Below are 19,957 nucleotides of genomic sequence, written 5' to 3'. Positions count from 1 at the left end.
ACTTCTGTATGCATTCCTGCCATTTCCACTGCTTCCCAAGGTCATCCAGAAACTGCTAGACGAGAGGGCGGAGCTGCTTCTAGTAGCTCCTTACTGGCCCAGACGGCCGTGGTTTGCAGACCTCCACAGTCTATCCATATCAACACCATGGAAAATTGCACCAGACAAGGTCTTGCTAACCCAGGGACCCCTTCAACATCTGGTCCCTCAATGGTTGCACCTGACCGTCTGGAGGTTGAGCGGAGTCGTCTGAAGAGTGAAAAGTTTTCCAACAGAGTTATCACCACCATCCAAGCTGCCATACGCCCCTCAACAACTTGCATTTACAATGCCACATGGTCCACTTTCTGCAAATGGTGTACCGAGTCTCGAATTGATCCCATCTCTCCATCTGTGGCTCAGATCCTAGCGTTCTTGCAAGAGGGACTTGACAAGGGATTATCACCTAATACGTTGAAAAGACAGGTGGTGGCCTTGGCGTCAGTTCTCACTTGTGAAGGTCTACTATCTCTTCCCATCATCCACGCATATGGAGTCTCCTTTGAGGAGCCACAAATTTACGCCCTCCAGCGGTACACCGTTATCCCACATGGGACCTTAACAGGGTCCTCGTCACACTCACTAAGGGCCCTTTCGAACCCTTGAAATCATCAAGTCTCCAATTTCTGACGTATGAAGTAGTTTTCCTTGTAGCGATCACTTCTGCTCATCATATTTCAGAACTTGCAGCTTTGTCTATCAGACAAGATCTTTGTGTTTTCCATTCTGACCGGGTGGTCCTTCGTCGTGATCCTACGTTTATTCCCAAAATTAACTCAGTCCTTCATAGGACACAAGAGCTGATACTTCCTAATTTTTTTCCCAGACCATCCCAAGGGTTGGAACTACAATGGCATAGGCTTGATGTGAGGCGAGCATTGCAAATATATATTATCTGCACAGCAACTTTCAGAAAAACGGAAGCCTTATTTGTGTCATTTCAGCCCAACACTCAGGGATGCAAGGTGTCATTTACAATAGGCTGTTGGCTACGGGCCGCGATAGCGAAAACGTATCAGACTCAATCACTGCAGGTGCCCAGGGGCGTAACAGCTCATTCAACAAGGTGCGCCACAACATCAGCAGCGTGGGCCACACAGGCACCAATAACTGAAATTTGTCGAGCCACAACCTGGGCCTCTCCATCGCCATTCATTAGGCATTATAGAATAGATGTGTTTGCATCCGCTGAGGCCTCCTTTGGCAGAAGAGTTCTGCAATGGGTCCACAGGGACCAGGATGGGTTTCCAGGCCTGACGGAGTCCCTCCCGTAGGACAGGCCAAGCTTTAGTATGTCCCACTACTGGATGCTCTGAACAGCTCATGGGAAAAAGGGCGTTGGTACTTACCTGACACGCCCGTTCTCTTTGAGCTGTGAAGAGCATCCAGCCCCACCCTTTTTCCGTCGGGTGGGGTCCCGTTTCGGCCAACAAATTTGTTAGGGCATTGAGGATGAGGGCGTTCATTTCTCTCGTCTTTGCCAAAACTGGGGAACGCTGGGGAGGAGTCCTGTGGAGGAGGAGCGTTCCACAAATTAAGCCCAGCCTAGACATGCGGAGACTGAAGCACCTCCCACTACTGGATGCTCTTCACAGCTCAAAGAGAACGGGCGTGTCAGGTGAGTACCAACGCTCTTTCTTTCTAAGGGTGGTATTGTCAGTGTTTATGAAGATGAACCGTAAGCATTTTTCTCGTTAGTAAGAGTTGTATTTCTGGCAACATTCCAATAAAATGTCAGGTGTGAGAGTAGGAATCCAATAAGTCCTGAAAGGAGCTGAACTGATGGCAATATTTAGCATTAAAAGTTTGGTTTCCTAATCTTATGCCCAGATCTACTTTTCTGAAATCCAGCTTCTTTGCCCTTTGACAATTTTATTAATTTTGGTGATTTTGAAACTGTTGCAAAATGTTGGGCAGGTCAATATGTACGGTATAAATGATTATTGTTCATCCTAATCCTTAATCAGAAGAAGTGCTATCAAAAATTCTTTACCATAATTTTTTTAAGTTGATGGTCGTCAACATATTTATTACGTTTTTTCATGTTTATCATTCCACACATTGATTCTATTACAAACTCTCATTCTCATACTAAAAATCAGCAATATTGCATTAAGTTATTCGATGTATACAAGTACACAAAGGCAAGCCCTGAAGTGTACCGCCCTTTATTCTTTTTGCAAAAAGGTGAAAAACTTGTATACGTAAGGCAAACAGATACATAGTAATATAGCTGGATACTATTGTGAGAAAAAGACTGATTTCTGAAGAACATTTTGGTACCTCAGGTCCTCACCTACCTTATGAAATACAACCCCCTTCAAAACTCCCAAGTCAATATGTTTGCAGGCCCATCTGCAAAACAAGCTATCTGTAAGTATGTTTTGGAGAATTAAAGGCCTGGCTTCCAGGTCAAATTGAAATCAACTGCTTCAAGGCAAGATCAATACTTTAATGCTTAAGTCACAGAGTTAAGCTCCCAGCTGAAAAGAAAATGAAAAGCACATTGTGAAAGGAGGCTTTGTTCTGGCCAAGGGTCACTAAAGAGGTGCTTGGATAATTCTAAACAGCTTTTTAAAACACGAATTCATTCACAGGGAAGACATTTGGATAGTGGATTATCATGGTAGACTGGGTGCTTTCTCTGGTAGTAAATGTACTAGTGAGAAAATTGTGTTGTCTATGTCACACAAACTGCTGGTGGTCTTTTCTTTTTCTCCTTACCTATGTGCAAGTTTGTTTGGGAAAGGATTTTTGTGTAATAATGGGTGTCACTTGACGTAATTTCTCTCTCTTCGTAGTATGCTTTTGTTAGGGTTTAATTGTTTCATCTTGAGGTAATTAGTAAATACAAGTAATTCTATAAAGCGTAAAGAAGTGAACCTGTGCAGTTAATACAATGAGAGAATGCTTTGACTTTTTGGTTTTATATCTCCATCCACTTGAGATGGTATCTCATATCATATCCGTTCAGGTATGATAAGCTAGTCTTGCTGTGCTTCAGCGTGCTTGGACAGGAACTGTTTTGGACCTGTAGAAGCAGGACAATCTGCATCTAGCCATCATTGGCTGAAAACATAAGAGGCTAAACAAGGTCAGACCTGGTTATCCCTTGAAAGGGAGACCACCAGAATATGCTAGAGGTAGGAATACAAATTTAAAAAAATCCTAAAAGGCAAGATAATTACGTGGATGTATCCATGATGTTACCAAGAATCAGCACGGAGTGGAAGCCCACTCCCTGAATATTTGTTTTCTTAAGTTTTCGCTGGTATTTATATGTATGGTATTTAGCATTGTTCGGGTATTTTCCCACGCCATTATAGTTGTGCTTTTAAAGTTGTAGCAATGTTTCGGCAGAATTTCATCTGCCATCATTAGGCTTGTGTATTGGGTTCATCTATGTGTCAGGCTGAAGAAAAAAACCATTCTAACACAGCAGTAGGCTAGCACCAAATTTAAAACAGAAACGGCTGTGAAAGCCTGACACACAGACGAACCCAATACACAAGCCTGATGATGGCAGATGAGATTCTGCCGAAACGTCACTACAACTTTAAAAGCACAACTATAATGACATGGGAAAATACCCAAACAAAGCTGAATTACATACATACATACATACATACATACATACATACATACATACATACATACGCAAATTTAAAAGGGAAAAAAAGTTACTTTCCACTTCATAGAGAAAATATGATTTCAGTAACTGATAACCTTCGTACTACAGTCCAACTTTCAAAAAAACTATCATGTTTTCCACCAATCAACACATCTTCCGATTGGAAGGTTTCTTACAATTAATTTCAAATTCTTCATTTTTTTTTATAAAATTCAAAACAACCCACAGGAAAGATTCTTGCAATTAATTTCAAAGTCACTTCAGCTCTATGCCTGATGCCTTAATTTGTTTATAACTTTCCAAAATCCATGATCTAATCAACCTTTTGCAATTTACTCCAAAACAAAAATATTTTTAAATCCTTAAACCTTGCATAAAATCTTTTTCGGCAAGGATTGGAGGAAACTCACCTGGTGTGATGAAACGTGCCTTTCTGAAAGTTCTTAATATCCCCAAAAAGTTAACTAGTTATTTTGAAAAATGATTAAGAAAGGAAATACAGGTAGTCCTCAACTTACAACAGTTCATGTAATGACCTTTCGAAGTTACAATAGCGCTGAAAAAAGTGACTTATGACCATTTTTCACACTTACGACCCTTGTAGCATCCCCATTGTCATGTGATTTACATTCAGATGCTTGACAGCTGACTCACATTTATGATAATTGCAGTGTCCTGGAGTCATGTGATCCACTTTTGGGACCAGCAAACTCAATGAGGAAACCAGATTCACTCAACAACCGTGTTACTAATACAACAACTGCGGTGATTCACTTAACAATTCTGGCAAAAGTAGTGGTAAAATAGGACAAAACTCAATTAACAAATTTCCCATTTAAAAACATAAATTTGGGGCTCAATTGTGGTCGTACGTTGAGGACTACCTAAATGCAAACCCAGCATCCAGTTGAAGGCTCCAAACCTGGGCTTGGGTGGTGATCGCTCAGTTCCTACCTGTCAGATTCCAAAAACTAAGAAAGACACACAGAGTTACTTCTAAGCAATTTCCTTTATTGTTCCTCACATGTAGACAGCATCTGGCCAAACTTGCATCGTTAAAGTTGTATCTGAGAACTTCTAGGAAGGAGCTGACTTTACCCTCTTCCTCTCAACTACAGTGTCTAAACTTAGCTGTCTCATACTCCTCTAGAAGCCATTCCTTCTCCCGTGGGAATCAGAACTACATTCTTCCACATTACCACTCTAAATCCTCTGGAGATCACTATGGGTAGTCCTCAACTTACAACCGTTCATTTAATGACCATTCAAAGTTACAACAGACTGAAAAAAATGGTTCATGACTGTTTTTCACACAACGGTTGCAGCATCCCCATTCTTGGCCACTGGTTCATATTTATGACGGTTGCAGTGTCCCGGTGAGGTCATGTGATCACCTTTTGTGACCTTCTGACAAGCAGAGTCAATGGGGAAGCCAGATTTACTTAACAACTATGTTACTAACTTAACAACTGAAGTGATTCACTTAACTGTGGTAAAAAAGATCATGAAATGGGAGCAAAGTACACTTAAATATCTCACTTAGCAACAGAAATTTTTGGCTCAGTGGAGGTCGTATGTTGAGGACTACCTGTACTTTCCTCTACCAGCCTCTTTAAATAAGCTATCTTGAAACATATTTAATTTAGCTGTGTATGGAAGCAGAGGCATAGGAAACACCAATCATAGAAACAGCTAACCCAAAAAAATTCAGGGACCAAATATTAGAATAATTTAAAACATGTATTTTATGTTTCTTGATTAAGATAGTTTTCAGATACCCTGTTTCCCCCAAAATAAGACCCATCCTGAAAATAGGCCCTAGCCTGTTTATGCATGCACCTAACATGAGCCCTACCCCCCCCAAAATAAGCCCTAGTTAAGTACCTGCGCAGCAGGCTGGCTGCCTATTCCATCTGGTTGCTCTGCAGTGCGAGGCAGGTTGGGTGGGAGTTGCCCCACACACCCTGCACTGGCCTACCTCAGGACCCCGGGAGCCATCCATGCCCCCACAACTGCCTCACAGCAGCAGCACCAGCAACCATTTGCAGCCATGGCCAATGGCCCACTTCTGCTTGTTTGCATCCAAAACAAAGCAGGAGGCCAAGTGATGCGCCAGTGCCATGAAGCAAGGCAGGCAAGGTGGAGGTGCCTCATGTGCCCTGCACTGGCTTACCTCAGGGCTCCTGCAGCCAGGCCATCCACGCCCTGACAACTGCCTTGTGGCCACAGCATGAGCGCATCATTCAGCCTCTTCTGTAGCAGCAAGCAGAAGTGGTAAACCAATGCGTGGTGCATGGGGAAGCTCAACCTTCCCACTTTGTGGCAGTGGCACTGGCGCTCTGGGCAGCCCTTCTGCCTTGTCACGAGTAAGCAGAAGAAGTGGGCCTCACACACGGGAAAAAACAATAAGACATCCCCTGAAAATAAGCCCTAGTGTTTATTTCGGAGCCCAAAAGAAAGTAAAAGTGGGTCTTATTTGGCGGGAAATGCGGGTATATTGGCTACAGTATGGCGAAATTCTGTCCTGTTGCCTTTTCATAAATCCTCAATCTGGGAATTCTTCACATAGCGGTTGATATGACAAATTTCAATGATCTTTGAAAGCCTGCTGCCTTAAATAGAGACTTGCAGATAAACTATTTTTAAAAAAATATTTATACAAAGTATACCGAGTTGAACTGGGAGGAAACCCCCCCCCACCCCCGTGGCATCAAAATTTTCCCCCTGTGGTATCTTATGTGGAAATTGGTAGAAATTATCCTCAACCTTAGGAGGCTTTTAAAAAACAACCTTTGCCTTTTGAACAGCAAATATTTCAAGCTCTCTTGCTCTGTTTTATGGACTACCGGTAGCAAAATGTTTGGCATGAGTGTGCAAACAAATATTTCCCCCATGTCTCCTTCCAATTATCACAGCTAGCCTGCAATTTTACAGTCTGGCGACTGCTAAATAATTTATTGTGCTCTTTGGCAAACAGTGGGTGGGGAAAGAAGAAAACACAGCAAGACCGGCAGAGATCAGCAGATGAGATTTGATACTCTGGGGGAAAAGGCTTCTGGAATATGTGGGGGCAATTTTTGGCTAAGAAGGAGACAGCAGATCACTTTCTGAGGCCAGAAGCTAAGTGGCTGCCTGGGATAGGCTCCCATGCATGTCCCACTAAATTGAATTCCCCAAAGGTTGGGTTTATGCAAAATGTTCTCAGCAGGTTGTTTCCACCTGGGTTTACAGTTCAGTGGAAGCTGATTATGCCAGCAAGGTTTACTTCAAGGAGTGTGTAGCATTGCAACTTTGTTCATTGACAAAGGTGATTGTTACAAGCTGTGAGCCAATTCCAAGCACTTGCAGAGGTCATCTGGACAAAGAATAGCAGAATAACAGAGTTGGAAGGGACTTTGGGAGGTCTTCTAATCCAGGGGTCCCAAACCTCTGGGCCACGGCCCACTGCCGTGCCTATTTAGAATTGGGCTGTGTGGGACTTCCGGTTTGAGCTTCTTCAGCGACAGACCGAAACCTCGTCTCTCTCCGAGGCTTCGATCTGTGCTCGCCGCTGGAGCGCCCCGAGCCGGCTGGTTTTGGGGCTAAGCCACCCCGTAGAGGTGGTGAAGAGGGGGGAGACTGCCAGCAGGGTTGAGGAGAGCCGCATCTCTCCTCCCCAGCTGGCCATTACTCCCTTTCCTGAAGGCGGTTGTAGCGGTGGTCAGAAATGGCCACCACAAAGAAGAACTCGACCGGAAAAGAATGTGCAGGAGGAAGATAAGAAGAGAAAATTTTGGTTGACCGGGTCAAACAGCAAAAGCAAATAAGGAATTTAAACTTAACAACATTGTTCCCAAAGAAGATTTTGAAGCTGCAAAGGAGAGAGAGAAGGGAAAGGATTAGGGTTTTTTTTCTTCCCTTCCTTATACTGATTGCTAAGAGACTTAAGTAAGAAATTGAAAAAAAATCCACTTTGACATTAATAGGCATCTAAGCTGAAAATAAAAGTCAAAGGGATAATAAAGATTTGTGGACATTTAAAAGTTTTTAAAAGCAGGAAAGGAGAAAAAAAGAGAATAAAAAGGCAGGATCTGGAAAAATGGAGGAGACTGCCTGGAATTAAGGAATGGAACTGTAATTAAAAGGAACTTGCAGTGAAATTTTAACAAGATTCCTCAAAGATACATTTTAATTGAAACTTGGTAACAAAATAATAGAACTCCAGGAAGAGAAAGTGGAAAAAAGAAGCAAGTAGAAACAGCCTTGGATTATTTGGATTATTTGGTGTTTTTTGGTTTTTGCATCTAGATGACTAAAATTAACCAGGTGGTTGTTTAAAAGTTTTTAAAATGGTATCACTCTTAGAAGAACTGAAAACGGAACTTTAAAAATGGAAAGAAGATGCACAAGAAGGGAGAAGTTCTTTTGGCTTCGTGTTTCATTTCTTAGAAATGGAGATCTGGAACTATGAGAAACAAAAAGAAACGCTTGCAGAACAAGAAGATTGGGACAAAGAAGAAGCCATCTTTAATGATCAAATAATTTTAAGTGGGGGGAAAAAGAAAAGCGGGGAAAGAGAGTGAAAGGTTTAAGACTAGAAAAAACAACCAAAAAGAAGAACAATTTGAAGTAGAGAGATGAGTGGGTAAAAAGGGGAGGGAGAAGAAGAGGGGGAAAAAGGCAAGGAAAAGAAGTTGTAAAAAAACAGAAACAAGAAATGGAGAAATAGAGAAAAGATATAAGGATTGTAACACAAGCTTGTTTAGAGATAATGGGTGAAAATTTAATTGCAAAAGGAATTCTGCAAAGGTACATAAGATAGCATTGTTATATTACAAATAGAAATAATTTTAGAAAATATGATGATGGATAAAATATTTACTGTAATGTAGTAGGATGTTTGTTAATAAATAAATGAATTAAAATGATTGAGAGAATTAAAAGGGAATATTTTTAATTAGTAATGATTTATAAAAATATAACTGAGAAATATGGAAAAAAAAGAATTAACTATGGAAAGTTTATAAGTATTCCCAAGGAAGTATGATATTTAATTGAAAAGAAATGTTAAAGATGTTAATATTTTAATGCATATTAATGATAGAATTGAATTGAAATGGATTGTGTGTTTTATTTACATATATATATATATTTTTCTTTTTAAGAATATAATCTCTATTTTAAGAATGTACCAAGCAGAATTCAATTGGAAGTTATGTATTATATTGAATGCTATAATCTTAAAGGTATACATTGAAGCTTAAATAAGAGTTTGAATGGATAAAATTAAAAGGTGTCATACTCTAATTGGTAACTACAGGGAAAATTTTGCTTAATAAGAAAAGATAATGTGAAATTGAAACAGGACAGACAAAAGTATAAATATAATGATTTGAATTGAGATGAGATAATTAAAACAAAGTTGAGAAAATTAAAAGGGGACAAACTATGTAGAAAATATAAAATGGTAATAAGATATGGAATAGAATATAAAAATGAGCATGAATTTGAGTTTTGTGTCGGTATGAAGAAGTGATAACCTGGGACCATGCTGTTTTCAAAAAAGATGTTTTATTTGTATTTTGTTTTTGTGAAAATGCAAATAAAATTTTCAAAAAATAATAATAATTGGGCTTCGTGAATGGCTGGCTGGAGCGGTCATGTACGCAGCTGAACTTGCACGACTGGTGGGCCAGTGTGCAATCGTGCACACACGTGCCAACCCGCTGCTCGCGCAAGTCAAACAGCATGCATGCCAGAGGTGGTGAATTCAGCAGGTTCTGACCAGTTCTGGAGAACCGGTAGCGGAAATGTTGAGTAGTTTGGAGAACTGGCAAATCCCACCTCTGACTGGCTCTGCCCCCATCTATTCTCTGCCTCTCAAGTCCCAGCTGATTGGCTGGGTCTCCTTTGGTTGCCCTGCACAGGAGAACGGAGCTGGAAAGCAGGTGAGTGGGGTGGGGATTTTGCAGTAACTTTCCCCTGCCACGCTCACCAAACCACGCCAAACAGAACTGGTAGTAAAAAAATGCGAATGCATGCACACTGGCCCACTGCTCCTGCGACCCAGTTCCACTCCTCCTCCCAGCCAGGCTGCCAAGCCACGAAGGTTGGGGACCACTGTTCTAGTCCAATCCCCTGCCCAGGCAGGAAACCCTATAGCATTTCAGACAAATGGTTGTCCAAGCCCTTCTTAAAAACCTCCACTGATGGAGCCCCCACAACTTCTGGAGTCAAGTTGTTCCACTGATTAATTGCTCTCACTGTTAGGAAGTTTCTCCTTCATTCCAGGTTTCTTCTCTCTTTGATTAGTTTCCAACCATTGTTTATTTTCCTGCTTTGGAGAATAATTTGACCCCTTCTTCTTTGTGGAGGAAGGTGTGCTGGTTATGTTTGCCATCTTGAGTTGGTTGTAAAAATAACAAAGACAGGATACAAATTAAACAAACAAATATTCAGCCTCATCTATAGCATAGGGTAATGGCTGTGGGAATAAAAAGAAGGGGAATCCTAGAGAAAGATGCCTTGAGCTCCTATAAAAATGATTAGATTAGGATTAGATTAGATTATTGATTGGAAAGAGTGAAATCACCCTGAGATGCACTGCCATGGCTACTACTTTCTCTTACCTGTTTATTCAGTCTCAAATATTATTCCTTTCCTCTTAAATCTTTGTCCTTCATCTGTAACAATCTGATATGTTTGAAGTTGGCATATGTCATCTTGACACCTAGTAGCTACCTGGGATTCCATACAGATGAGTGAATAGACTGGCTTTTTTTTTCTAGAGATGATCGGGCAATAGAGGAATAATTGCTTTTTTGTGTGAAAGTGGATTTATTACTTCCATGCATTTCTTTGCTTCTAGTCTCACATACACATAATGTTATCTTATTTTGATAATTCTTTGATTACAGAAATCCAAATGTCATTGGGATTTTAAAATAAGGAATTGAGACAAAATCCATATTTTCTGCATTATTGATTATAAAATTGTTCTTGTTTTCTTCAATCCTGTTTTTTTTTCATTACCTATAGTGTCAATATACTAAGAGTTTTACCTGCTAGATTTTCTTTCTAAGGCAGTTGAATGCTGATACTAACTGATATAACAAATTTGGTTTAGCAGATATTAAGATTAAATATGTAATGTAGTCATAAAAGAAAATGAACTTAGACAGTTGTATAGCCATTATTTTAGATAAAAACCTTAGGACCCTTAAAGATGAATACATATGGGGTGATTGGTTCTCTCTAAACATGATTGTTTGCTAGCAGATGTTTCATTACTCAAGCAGATAACCTTATCAGTATCAGCCAGTATGAGGTTACCTGTCTGTTTACATGCTGTAGTTTGCTCTGACAGTTTTTGGTGGGGTTGTAGTTCTCCTTGATGGTTCCTGGATCAAAGAATTGTTTTCTGCCTGATTGTTTGTCTGATGTTGATCCCTGCTTATCTAATATTGGATTCTACGGAGAGGATCTGTTGTAGTCTTTTTATTTCCTTTCTAGCTTTGGTACTATCTCTTCTTAATGATGTGTAAATGTGGTTTGTCTCTGTGTCTATTGATGGCTGATTTGTCTGAATACCCAACTTCCAGGAACTCCCTAGTATTTTTGGATTTGGCTCAATCCAAGACGCTAATACTGTTCCAGTCGAAACTGTGGTTGAGAACAGTTCATGTGTGTGGTTGGACTGTGGTTGAGAACAATTCATGTGTTGTCAGATTGTGTTTTCATCATGTCTTCTGGCAAGAATTTGGGCTGCTCTGCCAATCTTCTGCCTGTTAGTTCTACATACAGTCCTTGCATTGTATATTGTAGATGATCCCTGTTTTTTCTTTTTGGGCTACTGGATCTTTTGGTTTGCTCAAAATGTTTTGGAAGGCTTTTGTTGTGAGCTATAGTAATACCATGTCTGTTGAATGTTTGAGTTTTTTTATGCACGGGACTGTTATTTTCAATGTTTTGTGCTATAGGAGGTCAATCCTCAATTCTAGATGGCTCATCTGTTATTCTAGCTGGCTCACAATTTAAGGGTTCTTTGGAATTCATGGCAGAAGCCAAACTCAGGAGAACCTTCACATAATTGCATTTTCTGTACCAATTGTGGTCATTTCTGTATCAGAAAACCTTACGCATGGTGAGCGCTCATGCTCTCATCGTGTCTCAGTTGGGCTACTGCAATTTATTCTACATTCCTGCAGCTATCTATGCAATTATGGAGAGATTGAAATTTGCCCCTGTAATGCTGTTATTTTGGGAGCTGCACTGGCTGTCAGTTAGCTTCCAGGTGCTGGATATCTTTGAAGCCTTCCACGGTTCTGGACCTGGATACCTATGAAACCACTGCCTGCCAATGAGATTAGGAAGAGAACACCTGTTGAACATACCCTGTAGGTGGTGGAAAAGTCAGCTACATCAGTGGTCCCCAACCTTTTTTGTGCCGCGGCCCGGTACCAGCATCACAAAATCATCCGCGGCCCGGTACCAGCATCAGCACGCATGGCAAGGTGAGCCGAGCGACCGGCCAGCCAGCCGTCCCCCGCTTCTTCCCGCCACTTTCAACTCCTCCTTTGTATCTGTGTCGATGGGCTTCGGGACGGCTTCGGGACGGTCACTCGGCTCACCTTGCCATGCGTGCTGAAAGAATCCTCGCGCCTTAGTTTTGTTCGAAGCCGCCCCCCCCCCCGATGAAACTAAGGCGTGAGGATTCTTTCAGCACCCAAACGCCGCTTTCTACCCGGAAAAGCTCACCGGAAGCACTTTTTCATCAAAACAAGATGGCGGCGCCCAGCAAACCGGCGGCCCGGTAGAAATTGTACCATGGACCGGTACCGATCCCCGGACCGGTGGTTGGGGACCCCTGAGCTACATAGAACTGATGGGTAAGCCTTCCCAGCGATGCCCTCTTCCTCTGGAACAAGCCTGCCCTATCTTATTGGGCTTCCAGAGGGCTAAAAAAAAAATGATCATTTGAAAGGTTTTAGGGAATGTGGAAATTTAGACTGCCTCCAGGCATACCAGCCACCTAAGATGCAACATTTTTTAACCCTATGTTTGGATTGCCACTATGGACCCACACAAATGTACAGCACAGAAGCCCAAGTCAATACATAAAATAACCTTTCAGTAAAGAAGACCAAAGATGCATTCTTCCCCTCACCTGTTTACTTGGAGAGTATCCCAGTTCCAGTTCCATTGGAAAGGCCAGCTGTGAGACCACTGTGCATTCTGCTAGTTAAATTAGACTTGTTATTGCAGCTGTCTGAGAATGCATCTAGGACCATGTAAAATGTGCGTAAAATGCACGGCAACGGGGATGAACCACATCTTAAATGTGCATTGCATACAGGTCTCATGTTGACATATAATATGTAAGCCTTGTCAACCTAGGAGTTGGGGTGGTGAACAACATCCTAGATAGAAGTTGGCTTGATTCCAGACCTTGTATCTGATGACTGAGATGCTCTGCCTCATTTCAGCAGGGATAATGATTTAAAGCTGCCTGCTATTAAATGGAACACCTATCTCCTTATTTCTGAAAAATGTATTTCTGTTCTGAATGACAATATTATAGCTCAACGGGCATCTTTTCACTCTTGGGGTGTTCCTGGTTACGAAGTGCAGATTTTGGTATATTGCATTTATGGTTCGGTGGCTCACTATGAGTTGTTTATGGTCTCACTCCATATATCAGGGCATTGTTGCTAGGGTCAGACTCAGCCTGGACATCAAAAATCCATATAGAAGACAGTTACACATTATTACTTAGTGCCTCATCAGAGCTCAGAAATATTGCCACCTTGTAGCAAAATATTTGAATTTGTGATGAAGTCACCCATCACTCCTACATCAGTGAAGAGATATTATTTAAATCTCTAAACAGTACAAGCATTAAGAAGTTGGTGCAGCTTAAATCAGTGTATCTGTTTGCACTGTTCTACCCTCATAGGAAATCTGGCTCTTGCCGTATTTATTTTTTTATTTATCCATATCCTGTCTTTATTATTTTTACAAATAACCAAAGGCAACAAATATAGTCAATATGCCTTCTTCCTCATATTTTCCCCATAACAACATCTTGAACTAGTGATAAATTTAGAAACTTTGGCAGAATCTCAGCAGTAATTATAGAAAAGTAGTAGTAGTAGTAGTAGAAACCAAAAGCAAAAAAAATGCATAAACACATGAATTGATCATGTACTAAAGAAACAATCCTAAATTCATGTTAATATTTATACATTTAATACAGTTCATTTAGTGACTGTTCAAATTTACAAAATTCAAAGTTACAAAGCAGCATTGAAAAATGTGACTTATGCCCGTATTTCAGAGGTACCACCTTGGCAGCTTCCCTATGATCATATGATCAAAATTCAGACGCGTGGTTCAGATTTATGACTGTTGCTGTGTCCCAGGGTCATGTGATCCCCTTTTGCGACCTTCTCAAAAGCAAAGTCAATGGGGATGCCAGATTCACTTAACAGAGCTGAAGAAGCTTCTTGGATGAGAAGCGAAACGTCTTCAAAGAATAAACAAAGTCTTGAAAAAAGGACCTTTGGAACAACTGAACAACTGCAGTGATTTACATAGAAATCGTGGCAGACAAGGTTGTAAAATGGGGCAAAACTCGCTTAATAGTCGTCTTGTTTAGCCACAGAAATTTGGAGTCAATTGTGGTTGTAAATTGAGGATTGCATGTACAAGTGAGAACTATGGGGGCAATTAGAGTTTTCCAGGGCTTTTTCTTGAGCCATTTGAAGTTTAATGTTACATTGCCCTATTGATCACTTTGTCATGTTGGTTGTTTTTTAAATCAATTGTATTGCTTAACATTGTTCCTCGAAGGGCCGTTCTAAATTTATTTTAAGATGTAAACCTCGGAGAGTCATTCCAGATTCTAAAACAGACAGAATACAATAAATTTCTTTGCAACATAAAATTATGCACTATTTCCATTATCTTCCTGTTCATTTCCAGAAAATAATATAAACACTCAGAAAATACTTAGAAATAATGTAAGCACTTGAGGAAAAAAAAACAATGAAACTCTAAAACAATAACAAGAAATAAATCAGGCAGAAGTTAATACTCTAATCCAGGAATCCCCAAGGAACAAACTACACCTTTACCAAATTGGCAGTATAAGCTACTTGCAGCTAACCTCACACTCACCACCACTGATAAGGTAACTTACCTGGATAATAAAATGTCTGCAGGCAAACAACTAAGTTCAGCATCAAGAACTTCACAGCTAGGGATATTTCTATTGAAATAAATAACTTGCATTTGGAAGATGGTGTCATTCCATTAAATGAAAAAAAATGTTGATTTAAATTACCCATCTCCCACAATTAGCTGAACCTGTCCCTTGAACACCTATGCCCACCAGCTGGAATAGATATCCTATAGATGTACAGCCATATTTTTGTTCAATTACCTGTAATTTTAAATCTACAGAAATTATTGTGATTGTTAAAATGGTCTTTCATGAAAGGTTCTTATTTGATGCCTCATTATATAATGGGTCATCTAGCACAGAATGCTCAAACAGACGTGTATAAACAAACGATTACATTTTATAAAGCAATATTGATCAGATTTTGCTAGAGGAGATGCTGAAGTAGTCAAAGCTGTTGGTCCATATCCTGGTCTCAAGGGGTCTTTTAAACTATTTTTTTTTCCTTTTAGCCCTTTCCCTGAATGGGGAAGCAGTTAAGATACAGTTCCAATTTCTTCCTTGCAAAATATAGTATGGTCACCAACACAAATAAAAATGTTGAGCAGGCAACAGAATTTCAATTTTTAATGTGCTCATAGAGTAAAAACAATTGACAATAAAGTTATCTTATCTTTAAAATGTTGAAAGCTTGCAAGATAAGCTAACCATTTTCCCTCCTGAAGCCAAATCCAGACAGTTTGTGAGACATTGCAGAGATTCTTTGAAAAATGATCCGATGGGCTATTTTATTGTTTGTTTGTAATCCTGCCTTCCTTGTTTTTACAAATCATATACTCCAAACCTCAAGAGGGGGCTGTAATCTGCGTTGCCTTGTGCTTCTTTTCAGTAAATGAGTTCACGGTCATCAGGAAGAAGTTCAAGTGTCCCTACTGCAGCTTCTCAGCCATGCACCAGTGCATCCTGAAGAGGCACATGCGATCCCACACAGGAGAACGACCCTACCCGTGTGAAACTTGCGGGAAGAAATTCACCCGGCGGGAGCACATGAAGCGGCACACCTTGGTAAGTTGGGACCCCTAGAGACGTTGCAAGAGGCAAGGATGCATAGAAACTTGAGATCTGCGTGAAAGAGGATATGGATGGGCATAGGGATATATTGACCGAGATATTGTGCCCTCGGCTTTTGCATCCTTCTTTCTATTTATTGGGCAATGATTTTTGCCAGCATCGCATACAATGATGGACTTAAAAATTCATAACTATGAAAACATTAAATATACTCGAAACCAGAATATGGTTTTATTTTTATTTATTTCTATCTATTATCTTTTTATAAATGACTCAAGGTGGCAAAGACACACAGTATACTTTTCTCCTCCTATTTTCCCCATAACAATCCTGTGAGAGAGGAACTGGCCCAAAGTCACCCAGCCAGTTTTGGGGACTAAAGAGGGACTAGAATTCAGCATCTTCTGGTGATTGGCCCAAAGTCACCCAGTCAGCTTTCTTGGCTAAGGCAGGACTAGAACTCACCATCTCTTGGTAATTGGCCCAAAGTCACCCAGCTGGCTTTTGTGCCTAAAGTGGGACTAGAACTCTCAGTCTCCTGGCTTCTTGCCTGCTGTAGGCCAAATTAGAGAGTAAAATAAAATTAACAATGCATGTCTGATATGAACAGAATCTACATATTGACTTTGAGAAGCAGGTTTTTAAAATCCACTGCTGGTATGTGTGAGCAGCGTTCTTTCTTATTTGCCACGTAGCCTATCAAACTGACCAATAGTTGGTTTTGTTGTTGGAAATCAATATGTTTATAAAGTAGAGCAGTATTTTTTGCCAGATTATGTGATCAGCATTTAGTAAAATACATGTGTTGGTAGAGAATATTGCTTTGGGGATAAGTAATTCCCCAAAGATTACTTAAGTAGCTAAATGCCACTTAGCATGTAAATGTTACTTTATATTACAAGAGCACTTTTCTATTTTAATGGTAATCATAATGGCATTTACTTTTCATAGCATTACACATGACTTTTTCCGAGTTCTTTTTCTTGAGTGAGCTAAAACTACATACCTCCGGTCACTTTCAGAAATGAACCATAAATAGAAATAAATAAATGGGAAACTTATTGCATGAAGACTAATTAAGCGACCAGTCTGTTTTCTGGTGATAAGATACTGTACTACAGGTAGTCTTTGACTTATGGCCACAATTAAGCTCAAAATATATTTTTGCTAAGCCAGGTAGTTGTTAAGTGAGTTTTTGCTCCATTTTACGACTTTTTTTGCCACAGTTGTTAGGCGAATCACTGCAGATGTGAAGTGAATCTGGCTTCTCCCATTGACTTTGCTTCTTGGAAGCCAGATAGGAAGGTTGTAGTTGATGATCACCTGATCCCAGGACAGGGCAGCTATCATAAATATGTGTCAATTTCCAAGGACCCAAATTTTGATTCTATGTCTATGGATATGCTGCGATGGTCACATAAATGGGAATAACAGTTATAAGTAACTTTTTTCAGAGCCACTGTAACTTTGAATGATAACTAAATGAAGAGTTGTAAGTCAGTTCTTGTACTATTTTAACAGTAGCATTCTTCTAGAAAAGAAGTCTTTTAGTGGTATTTCTGGTCCAATTCACACATTGAAGCAAGCCAGTGAAAGCCCTAGCAGGTTTAATGTTAAATCAGAAGTCTCCAAACTTGGCAACTTTAAGACTTGTGGACTTCAATTCCCAGAATTCTGGGAGGTGAAGTCCAAAAAGTCTTAAAGTTGTTAAGTTTGGGGAGCCTTGTGTTAAATCTTGGTTATAGTTTTTGGTAGCATAGTGTACTGTGCCCATTCGATCCATTGGATTACTTTATGATTCAGTGTATTCAGTTTGGATTTAAAACCAGGTTAAAACATTAACCAGTTAAATGTGCTTTATGAATCGACCAGTGCTTTCCTAATCCATCACCACACTCTCCTCCAGTATGATTTGAAGAAATCTGAGACCTCCTGCCATCAGAATATTTCAAATACTTCAGATTTTTAAAAGAGAAAAGAAAACAAATGTGTTTGAATATTGAATTGAAGTAAATATTTATTTATTTGTCAAGCGATTATAAGATAACAGGTATAAGTATAAGCATAGTTATGAATACATGAAATGGATACATATAAGAAAAATAAAAAGAAACAATAGGACAGGGACGATAGGCACGTTGGTGCGCTTATGCACGCCCCCTGCAGACCTCTTAGGAAAGGGGTGAGGTCACTAATAGACAGTCTAAGGTAACATGGAATCGATTTTTAAACCATTCCGAAGACTTTTGTAGCAAGATTCAAAGATAGGAAGTGCATCCGTGAAAGAAATCCTGTTTCCTCCCAGCTGTTCTCTGGCTATCGGGGCAGGATATTTTGCAGACAGGCTGCCTTGCGCCCAGTTGCCTTTTGGAAATGGCTGCCTTCCTTTCCACGGGGAAAACATTCAATGCTCAGCTGGTATGCTACTGTCTGCTTACCACAGGTGCAAGGTTGCATCTTGTCTTGCCAAATGGTGGCATTTTGCAGATAGAGATGGGCAGCTAGCTTCCATTGCTTCAACAGCAACGTTTAAGGGCCACTGCACTCTGTTGCCATAGTACCCAAAACCTGCTGCCACCTTCCATTTCTCCACGAATCCTTGTCCATTCGGATGACTGCTTCGGCCATCTGGACATGGGACCAATTGCTCCCAAGATGCCCCTTTATTTGCTCCATTGGGTTGGGCTTTGGTAGCCTGAGATATTAATTCAGCTACAGACACACAGGCCTCCAGTCTCTTCTTTGTTCTTTCTTGAAACTAAACTCACCTCAGTGGTTGAATTTCAGGTACGTTTTGTTTTAAAAAAATGGAAAATTGCAAGGCAAGGGACAAGTTACCATCAGTTGATAATGAAACATAAAAACTATCTGCATACAGATGCAAAAAAAAGAGAAAAGGCTTGTGTGTTTATGTCCTTTCAAATATATAGGGGTTGTTTCTGTGGGGAAAATAGGAGCAGGAAGGAGTATTATTAATAAAGGAAAATATTTGTAGCTCAGGGTTGGCATTAGGGGCCCTTGGTGCTCTCTGAGCTCGCTTGTTTTCTTGCAGACATCTCATTACCCAAACTAGGTAACATCATCAGTGCTAGAAGGGAGTGGGGAAAGGAGGAGGAAGGGGAGGAGAACTGCGGGGTCCTTGGTGCTCTCAGAGTTTGCATGTTTTCTTGCAGACGTTTCATTACCCAAACTAGGTAACATCACCAGTGTTAGTGATATTGTTATTAGCACTGATGATGTTATCTAGTTTGGGTAATGAAACGTCTGCAAGAAAACAAGCAAGCTTGGACAGGACCACGATCCCTCAAGGAGTATTTTGTATGTTCACCACCTTGACTTACTTATAAAGTAAGAAAGTTGGGATAAAACACCATTATTACATAACAGATCTTTTATTTAATTTGTACTTTGCTATGCTTTTATGGCATAGGGCAGATTAATAACCAGGGCCTTTGGAGGCAAAATAAAATGCAATTAAATCAAGATAAACATGTGTTTGTCTGTGGTCACGTAAAACAATATGCATAAAAGTTTCCCTCACCTTCGGTTATATCTCGCAACAAAAGCTCTGGGCAGGGAGAGAATGATTGGCACAGTGCCTGCCTAGCGAGATTTGTGATCGTGTGGAGACTTGAACAGTCCAACCAACACAATTTAATCTCTGTAGTACTTAAAAGAACCTAGCCAGGGTTTGATACAGCCCTCAATTTACGACCCCCACTGAGCCCAGAATTAATTTTGCTAAGCGAGAAATTTGTTAAGTGACTTTTGCCCCATTTTAGGACTTTTCTTGCCACATTTGTTAAGCAAATTCACTGCAGTTGTTCAATTAGTAACAATTAGTTGTTAAGTGAATCTTTCTCATTGACTTTGCTTGTCAGAAAGTCGCAAAGGAGGGTCGCGTGACCCTGGGACACTGCAACCAGTTGTCAAGCATCCAAATGTAAACCACATGACCATGGGGATGCTGCAACAATTGTAAATGTGGAAAATAGCAATAGCCCTTAGACTTAGATACCACTTCACAGTGCTTTTACAGCCCTCTCTAAAGCGGT

At 40.3% G+C, this 19,957-nt stretch overlaps 1 protein-coding gene across 3 annotated transcripts in view; it reads left to right on the top strand.

Moving 5' to 3' along the window:
- ZBTB46 (zinc finger and BTB domain containing 46) overlaps nucleotides 1–19,957 on the top strand; it is a 129,588-nt gene that overhangs the window by 61,819 nt on the left and 47,812 nt on the right. For all 3 annotated transcript variants that reach the window (XM_087928845.1, XM_087928846.1, XM_087928847.1), the window contains one exon: nucleotides 15,721–15,896. In XM_087928845.1, coding sequence (XP_087784971.1) covers nucleotides 15,721–15,896 — 176 coding nt within the window. The remainder of the gene's footprint in view (nucleotides 1–15,720; nucleotides 15,897–19,957) is intronic.

The sequence above is a fragment of the Pseudonaja textilis genome, chromosome 3, assembly GCF_049901715.1.
Source record: "Pseudonaja textilis isolate UNSWEBS1 chromosome 3, rPseTex1.2, whole genome shotgun sequence".
Classification (NCBI taxonomy): Eukaryota; Metazoa; Chordata; class Lepidosauria; order Squamata; family Elapidae; genus Pseudonaja; species Pseudonaja textilis.
Note: the sequence above shows the minus strand (reverse complement) of the source record. Positions and strands in the feature narration are given on the sequence as shown.